The following is a 12,602-nucleotide window of genomic DNA, read 5'->3' as shown; positions in this document are numbered from 1 at the left end:
GACTTAGTGATTTATTTAAGTTGCTTTGTCACTTAGAGAGAGGATTAGATTGGAATAATAACTATATTTTGGGTTTTGGATTAATTTGGGTTTCAAACTATAAGGGTTTCAGCATCAGAATACAAGTTCTTCAGTTTTGAGGACCACTAGCCAGCCAAGAGTGCAGCTAGTCAAGCCTAAGTGCTTGATAGACTTAGTATTTGGGTTTTGGAGTTTATTGGGTGTCAGAATATTCTAAGTTGGTTTGAAGCACAATTTGGTGGTGATTCTAAGTCCTAATCATACTTAAACATTGCTATAAACTACTCTCATGAGTATTGCATCTTTGAAAGCAAGATAGAGTTAAATAACTGTCTTTATTAACTGTTTCTTCAATTTTACTTAAGACTGCAAGAGTGCTTTTATTGTATTCGAAACAACTGACCTCAACTGTATTTGGTGATTGTGTATTGAGTGGTTAGGTGTTGGTGTTTGAGAGTTCATTCCTCATTCACTTCTCTTAGTCACTTAGCTGTTACTAAGCACATCAATGGGTGCCATTCTCATGCTGTTTCTTTCTTTCTTTCCCTCCACTTCACTCTTCCAACATATTCCATGCTGTTTCTCTAGCTTTCCTCACTATGACAACCTTTGTCCCTTCACTTGCTATCCCTGTGGCCACTCTCATAGCTAATCTCATTGGTGCCCATACCTTCATAGCTGCATACTTTGATTCTTCTGTAGCAGATATTGTGGAGCCACAGGACCTCATTGTTGCTGTTAACCAGGCAACCTCTTACTTGATGCATGCTTACTTCCTATTCATTAACTTGCCATTCATACCTACTTTGCCTCTGTAGGCAGCATATCATGCCAGTCTCATGCATTTTGACCTGCATGACTCCAACTATAGTGTGTCCTTTTGTCTAGAGCTTGCCAAGCTTGTTCAGCATATCCCTACCCATCTTCAATGCAAAGAGTGAAAAGCTTGGGCACTTACAGAGATGGAGCATAAGAATTCCTCAGTATGTTCTCTTATTTCTCAGCCTGCTTTGCTCACTCATATTTCCCTCATGCTAGTGGGACTATGATGCTTCTCTTCTTCTGCCTGGAGAGCCAGGTTATAAGGATGGGAATCTATCCTCCATTCCTCACCAGCTCCTGCTCCCTTCACATGCTATCTCTGCCCCTCCTGCTCCAGTGGTCATTGGCCTTACTGCCTTAGTCCCTAAAGTCATGAAACCTGAGGCTAGCTTATCTGGGTGAGTTCTGATCTTTGTTGCTCTTCTGTATCTCTGTTAGCTCATACTATTGCCCTACTTGCAGAATCCCCTGGCTGACACCTATCAGGACCCCCTAGGTTTCAAGAGAATCTAATAAGTTGTGCTCTGTCTCTCTCTTTCTTACTGTAGCTCCTTTCCTTTTTCTAGGTTTCTCTCCTGTTACTAAAAATACTATCTCCATGGTTCTTTCAGCTGTCAGTTCTGGCTTGGTAGGTTATCCCTTTTCATATCTGGATTTTCACCTTCTCATTGTCTTTGCCTTTGCAGAGGGCCACAGTGGTTTATAAACATCAGCAGGAGACTGGAATCCTGGCTCCTGTAAGTCAATCTTTCTGATTCCTCTTTGCCTGTACTTATTCCTTTTCTCTTTTCCTAGCCTGTACCTGCCTCTGCCTCTAAGAGGGCCAAGCCTATCCTGTACATTGTTTATATTGCCCTCAGCCATCTTCAGCCATATTCCTCTCATCTTCTATTTCTCTTAGTGTGGCTAGCTTGTCTCAGTCTCACATGCAGCCTTTGGTACCTCTTTTCTCAGTTTCCCAGACCACCTTCCAGTGGAAGCCAATTCCTGGCTCCCTCAAATTCTCTGTCCCATCCAGTGCATTCTTTTGTTTCTTCTCTATGGTTTTGCCTTATTCTCTGATTAATATTGTCTTCCAGCTCCACCCATTGATCATGATACCAGTACTCCTTCTGCTGTGGAGAGTGATAAGCCTGCTGGCTCTTCTCCATGCTCAGTCAGTACCCCTGATCCTGCTAGTGAGGGTCCTGAAGGTGCTCTCACAGAGGCTGTTTCTTCAGCTCTAAACAGCCTGTTATCTCCCTCTCCTCATGTGTATCATCCCCTGACTGGTGAGCCTCTCTCTGGTATCACTTATCTTGCCTTTCCAGCCTCTCCCAAACCTGCTTCTCCTCCTCCTACACATGTGTATTCCTGATGCAAAGAGATGACCATTCTGATGGCCTCTGGAAAGCCTCCCCACTCTCAGTGTATGCAGCAGTCTATTCCCACAGTTTCTAAAGCTCCTGCCAATATGTCTGTGGGAGAGACTGTTAACCATACCATTTATGCATATGCCTTTCACCTGGCCATTGATCTCCAGTTCTATGAACCTCCTTTCCATCAAGCCCTAGAATCCATGAAGCTTTCTATGCTTCCTGTTGCTCCTGACTCTTTGACTAAGTGAGTCCTTTCTTTCTGTTTTTTGTTCACATTCTGATTGTATTTTCTTTACAGACCACCTGCACAATTGTGCAGTGGCTGGGAATATGTCTACTGTTGTCATTCCAATAAAAATTCTTATTTTATCCATCCTCCTCTAGTATGTTTGTCTTTTCTGTTTCTCATTTCTGTTCTTATTTCCTTGCTCACTAGCTTTTCTGGCCATGCTTTAACTGCACTTTGGCTGGTTTCCCTGAGGAGTGCATTTTTGAGGGTGGAGTTGGCGAGGAGATTTGTATGCACTGTAGATCCACTTGTCATGGCCATTGCTCTGCATGCTGGGATGCTAATCAGCTCCATCATGCTGCTATCTTATTAGACCCTCTCATTCTCAGTGATGATGGTGGTATGTCTTTTCTGATCTCTGTTCATTTCTGGTCTATCTGATTGTCTTGTTCTTAGCTATTCATTGTGGTATTGACCATATCGAGCATATTGAGATTGAGATCAAGCTGCTTGTGAGGTTCCTTCAGCTCTTGTATGAGGACCAGCAGCAGGTTGTGGGTGAGCTTACTGATGGTCTTGATGTCATTGCTTCTCATGAGCATGGTGCTGAGATCATCAAAGCTTATGCACAGGTCTCTGATCTCCTCAAATCTTTCTTGGTACATCCTGGTTCTAAGAATGCATCTATTGATGGGGATGCTGCAGTGTCTAGCTCTGACACTGAGTAAAGCCCAGTACCTCTCTTAACACATCTTAGGTGCTTATACTTCTTTCTGTTTCTTTTCTTCACACTATGTTTTCTTGTAGGTATTCTTCTTTATTTATAGCTGCACTCAGAGTCTTTAGATGCAGCTAGTAGTAGCACTCTGTTCATAGCTTGTTGTCATATTGTGCACTCTTTTTCTTGCAGGCCTGTAGAATTTTAGTATACCAATATACCTCTTTTATTGTGCTCTTTTTGATTTCAGCTGAGTCTGAGTTTCATATTTCAATCTCTCTGGCTTACAAGAGCCCTGATTACTATGTTGAGCTCATACCTGAGTCCCACATATCGGTATTCTTTATTCATTATTTCTCCTTTTCTGTTATTTCATAAGCTGTCCTGTTGCTCTCTTTCAACCTGTTCTTTTTATTTCCTTGGTGGGATGTTGGTATCATTGCATGTTGACTCTCCTTTAACTGTCTGGATCTGTCACTGCTATTAATAATTTGATTTTCTGTCATTATTCTGTTATTTCTTTTTTATTCTTCTGTTTCTATGCCTAGCAGAGCTTGCAATCGCAAAATTTACTGTCTCTGTTATGGTAATACCCTAGGTATACCACTATATCCCCTACACCAAAAGCATCTAACTGTCCTCAGTTATAATTCAAATGACAATTCATTTATTTTATAAGGCCAGATCAGGTTTCTGGGTCCCACACATGTCAAATGTTAGTTTTCTGAGCTCAGCACTCTTAATGTCTGTCCTTTCTCACAGAATTTCTTTTTCTGTTATTATTTTTCTGATCAAATATTATTATCACATGAGTATAAAGGTTGAGGGTTTTTTGTCTTATTTTGACTCCACTCACCACCTCTCTTATTGTCTTTGCTGTTACTTGTCTATTTCTTCTCCATTCTCTGTCAAAATGATCCCTACTTTCATTGTTGTGAAGGCTGTCATCATGTCCCTCTGTAAGGATCCTGCTACTACTGTGAATAATCATTTTGATCAACTCCAGGAGTATACCATATGTGTTTGTATATTATTTCTGCTGTTTTACTGACTTCTACATGATAGTCTCATCTTGAGCATTATAAAAGCGAGCTCACCAGAGATAAGAACCTCAAGAAGTCAGTTTTTCATGCTTGCACTGCTATTGAAAAGGAATTTCATACTAATACTTCTGAGCAGCCTATCCATAAGGTGCTCAAGACCATCACTGGATGAGTTCAAAGTGAGTGAGGTCAGCTTGCAGATGGTGGGCCAGGTGCTCCTTCCATTTCGACTGGCCCTCATTATGACTCTAAGTCAGTTTGTAATTGTTTTCTCTGTTTAATAGTTCCTCTGACTGATTTTCTCCTGCTAGACCAGAGTCATTGCATGCAATAAGGGCAAAGGCCATGCTATTCATCATTCTTGTGTCACCATTGATACTGAGTCTGATGATGATGAGGATGACTCAGACAAGGTAGCAGTCCATTCTGATTCTGATACCAAGTCTATTAAAGTATGTCTAGTCTTCATGATCTCTGCTTGACTATCTGATGTCCAATCTCCTCAAGATAGTTATTGATGAGGAGGCCTTCAGGGCTGGGTGGTTTCTGAAGTTTTCCAAGGCTAGGTCTGGCGATGTGATTACTGGGGACAAGCATAAGGAACCCTACAAGGTCAGAGTCTTTGCATGTTATTGGTGTCTCTTTCACTAAGAGATTGTAATTCTAGAAGGAGCCATCTTTCTGTGTGCATTGTGGTGCCAATAGTCATTCTTTTGCTGATTGCTCCAACAAGAGTCAGGTATGTTATCTCCTTTTCTTATCTACCACTTGTGTTTCTGACCAGTAAAGTGGCTCAGGCAACTTTCCAAAGGTTTATCAGCAAAGATGGTGCTCACACTTGCAAGTGTGCTAAGCCATTGTTTCTGCTTCCATCAGCCCAGGAGTATTTCCATCATGGTTCTTGTGGTATTGGAGAGTGGCACCCTGCCTCAGCTCTTGGACTTGTTAGTATCTGTATGTATCTTTTTTTCATTGCTTGCTATATCATTTTTTAATTGTGCTCTTTATATTTTCAGTTGCTGATGATGAGGGAGCTGCTCCTAGTGTCGATGCTTTGTGTGAGAGTTATAAAGGATCAGCCATAGGTCATTTCATGGTGGAGAGATCTGAGCATCTGGCTAAGCTCAATAGTGCCCTCATGAGTGATGTCCTTGTGCTCCAGCACACTCTATACACTGCCAAGAAACAGCATGCTTTCCTCTTTGATGAACTTGAGTGCATCCAGTCTGCCCTTCATCCCTCAGTTCCAGTGCCAGCAGACTCTGGAGATCCCACTCCTGTGGAGACCGAGACTCCTTCTGCTCCTTCCATCTCATTTAATGTGGAGCCTCTGTCTGCCTGATCCCAGGGCAGTAGTAGTACTCGCTATTTATGATACTCATCCATCATCTGGTTTGTCATGATCTCTTATTCTCCTTTTCTATCTTTGACTCCAACATAGCACTTTTTTGAACCTTCTCACATTGCAAGTACAGTAGCTAGTGTTGTACATCCTGTCATTACTCAGTAATTATATGCCTGCAGAAGATGTTTTTGCATTCTATGCTAATCCTCATCTAAGTTAACTGTGTCTGACACTTTTGGGGTTGGCAGTTCTTCTAACTCTTCAGTGAAGTTTGATGGCCATCTGTCTTTTGGTTCTGATGACTCTAATATCTTTCACAATTCTTTTGAATCTTTGCACAGCCAGTGCATGACCTTATCATCAATTTCTATGAAATTGCATGTGAGGTATGGGATCACACAGAATGCTGCAATCTTTGACCCAATTAGCATGCTATCTAGTTCTGCCAGGATGTAGTTTTCTGCACTTGAGCAGTCCAGTACAACTAAGGGACCTAGATACTGTGGTTTCATCTTTGTATTCAGTGCACTCTCAATCTGTGTATTGCACATTAAAACTAAGTCCCCTCGTTTGAAGTTATAGGACTTAATTTTATTTGCATGCATCATCGTATACTTCAATGTATCTTGTTTCTTTTTCTCATCCATATGATTGTGCATCTCTGCTACCTTATCTGCATGTTTTTCTAGTGCTATTGTGCACAATCTATGGAGTTCTCAATCCTCTATAATTCTCCCTGGATACTCAACTAGCTATGTTGCTTCTAGCACATCAAGTGGTAATATTGGATGTGCACCAGTAACTGCAAAGAAGAGAGAGCATCCCATCTGTTTTCTGACAGTGATTCTGTCAGCCCACATCACTAGCATGAAGTAATAATGCCACTTTTTCTCATTTCCTCCACATGCTTTGAATAAGCTCTGCCACACATCCCAGTGTGGTCATTCTATCCTTTTATTGGCCTGTGAGTTGTATGGAGATATTCTTATCCCCTTTATACCATATTTCTGTTCCAAATATGCTACTGCAGCTTTGAATTGCTTGCTGTTATCCATTATTATCAAGGAAATACAGTCTCACCAGCATATGATATCTTCAAATAACCATTCTGTGATTGCTTGCACAGTTTCACTCACTAAGGTTCATCCTTCCATCCAGCTAGTTAGCATGCAACATCCATGCACAATATACTTGTAATGGTTTGATGCCTCTGGCATATACATTGTGTCTGCATGTAATACCTGGAAGATTGATGGTGTAAAGGTCACTATTGGGGGTGCCTTGATGATGGTCTTCTGGCACTCCTGGCATATGTTGCAAGTGCTAACAAACCATGAGATATCGTGCTCCATCTCTGGCCACCAAAATCTCTCTTTAATCAATATTTTCATCACATATATACCTCAGTGTCCAAGCTGATCATATGCAGCTTTCATTATATACATTCTCTTCTCTGGGTAGATGACTAGCTTATATTCCAACTCTATATCTCATCTATATAGCTTTCCTTTTTCCACCATGAAATTCTTTGCATATCTTATAAAGTTCCGGTATTGATTATTATTAAATCCAGGTATCTGCATGGTAGGGTTCTCATGCCACTGCATTACCTGTGGCAATTACTTATCTAGCATCTTTGCATACCTGCTCCTTCATGATTCATCATAACTCACTATGTCACTGTACTCAGCAGCCTCAGAGAGCAGTAGTCCTGCATTATACAGTATAGCATGTGTTTCACCATGCTCTAAGGCTTTCTGTATTACTTTGTCTTCATGGAAGTCATGTACCACTCTGGCAACTGTTACAAAGCCATGCTGAGTGTCAATTCTCTCTTTAAATTCTGCAATGTCTTCTACCTCATCTTCAGTCTCATTGATGAATTCCCATGGTTCCTCCTTTGGTGGACTATATTCATCTTCTAGATTTGAGTATTCTTCATCTCCTGGCTGAAAACTGCACTTAGATAATCTATCTGGTGCATGTCTCTCACCTGAGATATGTACCAATGTGAAGTGGAACATCAGAATAGACTCTATCTATCTGTTTATCATAGCATTAGGAACCTTGTCAGAGTTTCTAAGCATTCCAGCAATGTATTTTGCATCTGTCTCTACCACTAATTTTCTCACTCCAAAGAGCTAATGTTGGCAAGCATGCAAGGCTCTGAATAGTCCATAGAGCTCCCATTTTGGTTGTGAAAAGCATGCTTCCCACTCATTTAAAACAATGGAACCAAAGCATGCATATCTCCTTCACTTTGGATTATCTGGATCAACTTGACAGATATGGAATCTGACTGCATGATATGATATATCTACTCCCAATATCACATCTGTGTCCAGTTTATAATCAATTGGCATCAAAGATGGGCTAGAGTGCAATGCATCCTTCAATATCTGTATCGATTCTCTCTGCTCATTTCCAAATTCGAATGGTACTTTTAAGTGAGTTAACCTTGTCAAGGCATCTGCTTTTTTGGCATAATCTTTAATGAACATCCTGTGTACTCCCATTGTTCCCAGAAAAGAGTGCACATCTCCCAAGTCTTCACATGGTCCCCATTGTATTATCACTCCTACTCTGTCTGTTTCAGGTTTTCTATCTTCATAGGTGCAATAGTGTCCTACAACTATAATTTCTGATGTGCAAAGGACAGCTTTATGACCGAAGAAAGTTTCTCCAGCATATTTCATATGCTGTACCATCCAGTTTATATTCTGGAAGTGTTCTCACACAAATCTGGGAATCTCTCAGTTTTTCTTGATAGTTTTATATCCTCCACCTTTAATTTCATAGCACGTTTTCGGTCCTCATACCAGAACATTGTCTACATATGATATAGTGATGTGAGGTACTTCATCCTTCAGTATATATGTCACATCATCATGAAATATTGGCACAGAGTTTGTCTATCCCATGGGCAATATCATGAGTCTTAGCATGCCAAATGGTGTTTAGAATGTGATAAGATCTCTAGATCCCTCATCTAAGGTTCTCTCATCATATCCTACATAGAGATCCAATGTGCCTCCACAGAAACATCCTGCAAAGTGCTCTGCTAGCTCATCTGTCGCTGAAGGCACTCCTGAGTGCTTGATTGTGACTGCATTCAAGGGCTCCAGGCTATGGACTAGCCTCAGGCTCTTTCCATCTTTCTTAACCACACAAAACCAATGTGAGCAATAAGAGGAGTTTGATAGCTCATACACTCTTGCATCAATTTTGGTTTTTATTATCTTATATACCTGATCAAATATTCCTGGTGGAATTGATATGTTCTTCTGTATCCAAGAAGTATGTTCTACAGCTGGGATGGTTACAGGAGAAAAGTACTCCTCCTTAAAATAGCCTCACTCAGTATCATCCCAGGCAAATCCCTCATTCTGCAGGCATATAAACTCATGCATGAGCTTGCACTCTTCTGGCCACAGAAAGACTTCTGAATGGACTCTGTCAATTATCTCTTTGTGCTCTTGGGTGTACCTTCCTGTTGGCATATATTCCAGTGGATGGGTACTCAATTGAGGCATGCTTGCTAAAGGGTCTCCTCTGATTTCATGCACAATGCGGAACTCTGATAATAATTCTCCTGTAATAGATCATATCTTTTGTGCTACTGGCTTATATTTCTTCATTGCAAAGACATCTTTTACTGACTCTACTGCCAGTGGAGAATACTCTATACTGACTTTATCAAAAAGTTTAATTTCTGTGCATTGCTCTGAGCTCGCTTTGCATTGTACCTTGCTTACATTCTATATGACATCTCTCTTACACATCTCTGCATCTTTGTCCTGTCTTTTCATATCTTTTATTTCTTTAAGTGCTCTAAAATATGAGGATAAAGTCCTATGCACCTTTGTATCCTCACTATGCACCATTGAGCTTGCTACAGCATATACTGCCTGTAATTCTTCTTTCTCAAATACATGTGATCTTATGGGTTTTGCATAGGTGCTGATCATCAGATCACCATCATGATCAGGCTCTATTATTAGTGCTAAATCTCCTTGATCATTAATCAAGTCATTGATCATTGAAAACTCTTGCTTACTTTGCACATCATAAACTTCTTCTGTCCCTTAGAGAATGTTGGTACTATTGCACATTGTGTGGAGTTAGGATCTTTTATCTTAATAGTCTGTCCTCTATCCACTGTGTTATATACCATACTTGTTGTTAGTGCATCAAAGGGTCTACCAAGCAACACATCATAGGCAGGATCCTTGATGATGTGTATCTGTAGATATATTGTGATATCACTGAACAAGAATGGGATATTCTTTGTCATCCCAAGAGACTTCTCTACTTGCTTATTCACAGATTGCATGTTTATCACTTTGTCTGAGTCATATATCAATCCCAGGCTCTCAGCTACTCAGCTAGACATCGACACAATTTGTGAACCTGTATCATACAAGCTTTCAAATTACTCTACACCATTTATAAAAGGGAAGACAGAGTGCAAAGCCTGTGAGTCTTTAGCTACATAGACCTGCTTTGGGACTTCTCCTTTCTCTGTGACATCATTCAGATATTGCTCAAAAGGGTCTTGCCAGACCACTGCATCTTTGGGAACTCCATTGCTGGTCTCAGTGGTCACCACAAAGTTTCCTTCAAATGGAACCTCCAATAAGTATACAGCATCCTTTGGTAATCCAATTCTCTTATCATCAGTTGTTTCTACAAAAGAAAGGGCCTCGGTGACTCCATCTTCACTCTCTGACTTGGATTCTTTCTCTATGACTAGCCCAAACTGTTGCTTGCTATTTTTCTTGGATTTACCCAGAGATACTCGTTTTATAGTCAACTCTTGTTTAATCATGCTGCCAATCTTTGACAGAGCAAGCAATTCTCCAACTATCATGGCTATGGGGGACTTTATAAGTTGCTCCAATATCTTGGGTGAGTTCATGTGCTCTTCTACTGGTGCTTTCAACTGGTAAGCAGCCGATTTCTCCTCAGTCATATAGAGCACAAACTCTGTCTTCTTGGACCATTTCCTTGATGGATTTCCCTTTCTACCCACATTGGTAACATCTGGAACATTGAGATATGGCATCTCTGGTTCTGGAGTTAGACTGCATGCAGTCAGTATGGTCTTGAGTGCAGGATCCAGCTGCACTTGCTTTTTGCTCACTGTCTTTGATAGAGATTCTACCTCAGCTCTAACCACTTCTCTCCATTGTTTGTTTCTTATGTCCTTCAGAGGTGATGGTGAATCCAACCTGACAACTCTATGAGTCATTGTATGATTCCTGTCCTCATTCATTGAATGTCTAGAAAAACCCTGCTCTCTGTCCTCATCTGATGGTTCTTGCTCCACTGGTTTATCAGATGGTGGCCCTTTACTGTGAGTCCGCATTTCTAACTCTTGGCTTGTCTGCTACATCCTCATTGCAAACACCTGATGCTCCAGTTCCTGTTTTTCTTGCAATAGTGTGCTATAACCCTCTGGGACATGGAACAGCCCTGGAGTGTCTGTAGCATTTATCACCATATTCTGGCTCTACAACTTGCCAGCTTTCATGCATGCATAGTATTTGTCAATGTGCTCCTTCACATACTATCCTCTAATATCTTTGGGGACCTCTCCCCCACCTGGTAGTCATGCTCTTCCATCAACCATCTCTATTTTTCCAGCCTTGATGCATGAGGCTTTCATGAGGCACTCACTCGAGCAGTGCCCATCTGTATCTCCACAAAAAAAACATTCACATGAGTAATTCTGTCTATATCCCATCACTCCTAGATCTGAGTTATATGTTGGTGCTTATGCTCTGTTAGCCTGCTGCTGCATGAACATTATGAGACTCTTCTGGTTCTCCATCATGGCTTTTTCTAAGCTCGCAAGCCTTTTATCACTCACAGAGGTCTGCTGTTCCATAAAATCCTTCATGACAGTGAGCACACTCCTTATCTCTTCCTGTTTCACAGTGTGCTCTTCTATGATAGGTGAATTGCATGCAGCTATAGTTGACCAGTGCTGTTTGCATGCAATCAATATTGAGGTTGAAATACCTCATGCCTCATCTTGCTTTCTGTCCATGGATGAGAATATGCCTTGCAGGACTGTTAATCCCACATCCATAATCTCTTTTAGTTTGTAGAGATCAGCATTATCTCATCTTATCAATTCTATGGGTGGTGGTAACTGCTCTAGCTGAAGCTTAATAGACCTGTATAGCTCATCAGACATAGGTGTGAGGAATGAATCCACCAGTTCTCTGTTTGATAGTACTTTGCTTAGCATGAACACAAGTACTTGGAATTCTCTTTTGAATGCCATGAACTGACTCTTGTCATTAATCTGGGCTATGTCATATCAACATACTAGCCTTTTGAGTTCTAACATTACATCTCTATCACTGTCTCATGCACCATCATAACAGTCTAGTACTTCAGATTTAAAGTCATCATGTTTTTCACTATCAGCGAAGCTAGGAAGCACTTTTCACTGGCACTCTGTCTTGATATCTGTATAAGATATCGCTGCTTTCTTTTTCTCCTCATCATCATCGACCACACACTTGTCAAAGAGGTCTTCTAACCTTGAGAAGAAGTGCTTAAGTTTCTTGGGATCAGAGGAACTCTCAAAGCATGGTGCAGCTTTTTCATTCAGTCCTGGCATTGATGGTGTCATGATTGCAAACTCAATATTAGTTGGGATTGTCAGATCCAGATTTTGGTTTAAATTAGGTTGCAAGTTCGAAGTAGAGGGTGGTACAATTTCTGAAGAGTTATCTTCACTGGAGTTGATTCAACGTCAAAAAAGACTAAACTCAATATCAGAAACTGGAGTGGGCTGTGATCCTGCTTCACTCCTGTGTTCCTGTGCAGCGAGCTCTATTCCCAAAGTATTCTGACTCCATGATCACAAGATAAGAGGGTAAATTGGTGACAGATGTATTCCACTTGCTGCTTTCTCTGCTCTAGTCTTTGGCTCTTGAGTTTGATTCATTCCAGCTATTCTGACTCTTAATAAGTACTCACACCACTGGGAAAATCCCACAACATGTTTTCACTAGCTGTCTTTACAAGAAAGCATGCTAGCAGGTTTGCT

The 12,602-nt window shown here is 40.9% G+C and overlaps 2 protein-coding genes across 2 annotated transcripts; both read left to right on the top strand.

Moving 5' to 3' along the window:
* Positions 1–620: 620 nt before the first annotated feature.
* BT62DRAFT_922426 (uncharacterized protein) lies at positions 621–3,158 on the top strand (the record flags this gene model as incomplete). Its single annotated transcript, XM_043184400.1, has 14 exons — positions 621–758; positions 840–891; positions 982–1,004; positions 1,060–1,241; positions 1,340–1,359; positions 1,410–1,471; positions 1,530–1,580; positions 1,776–1,860; positions 1,923–2,114; positions 2,208–2,445; positions 2,500–2,584; positions 2,638–2,719; positions 2,804–2,830; positions 2,887–3,158. 14 exons carry the CDS (start codon positions 621–623, stop codon positions 3,156–3,158), a joined length of 1,509 nt encoding a protein of 502 aa, XP_043036211.1.
* A 903-nt stretch (positions 3,159–4,061) lies between these two features.
* Positions 4,062–4,842, top strand: BT62DRAFT_922425 (uncharacterized protein; the record flags this gene model as incomplete). Its single annotated transcript, XM_043184399.1, has 5 exons — positions 4,062–4,169; positions 4,214–4,266; positions 4,349–4,370; positions 4,503–4,643; positions 4,699–4,842. The coding sequence occupies 5 exons, from the start codon at positions 4,062–4,064 to the stop codon at positions 4,840–4,842; spliced, it is 468 nt and encodes a 155-aa protein (XP_043036210.1).
* Between the last annotated feature and the right edge of the window lie 7,760 nt (positions 4,843–12,602).

The sequence above is a fragment of the Guyanagaster necrorhizus genome, assembly GCF_019112545.1.
Source record: "Guyanagaster necrorhizus MCA 3950 unplaced genomic scaffold BT62scaffold_27, whole genome shotgun sequence".
Classification (NCBI taxonomy): Eukaryota; Fungi; Basidiomycota; class Agaricomycetes; order Agaricales; family Physalacriaceae; genus Guyanagaster; species Guyanagaster necrorhizus.
This window is presented reverse-complemented; position numbering and strand designations above follow the sequence as displayed.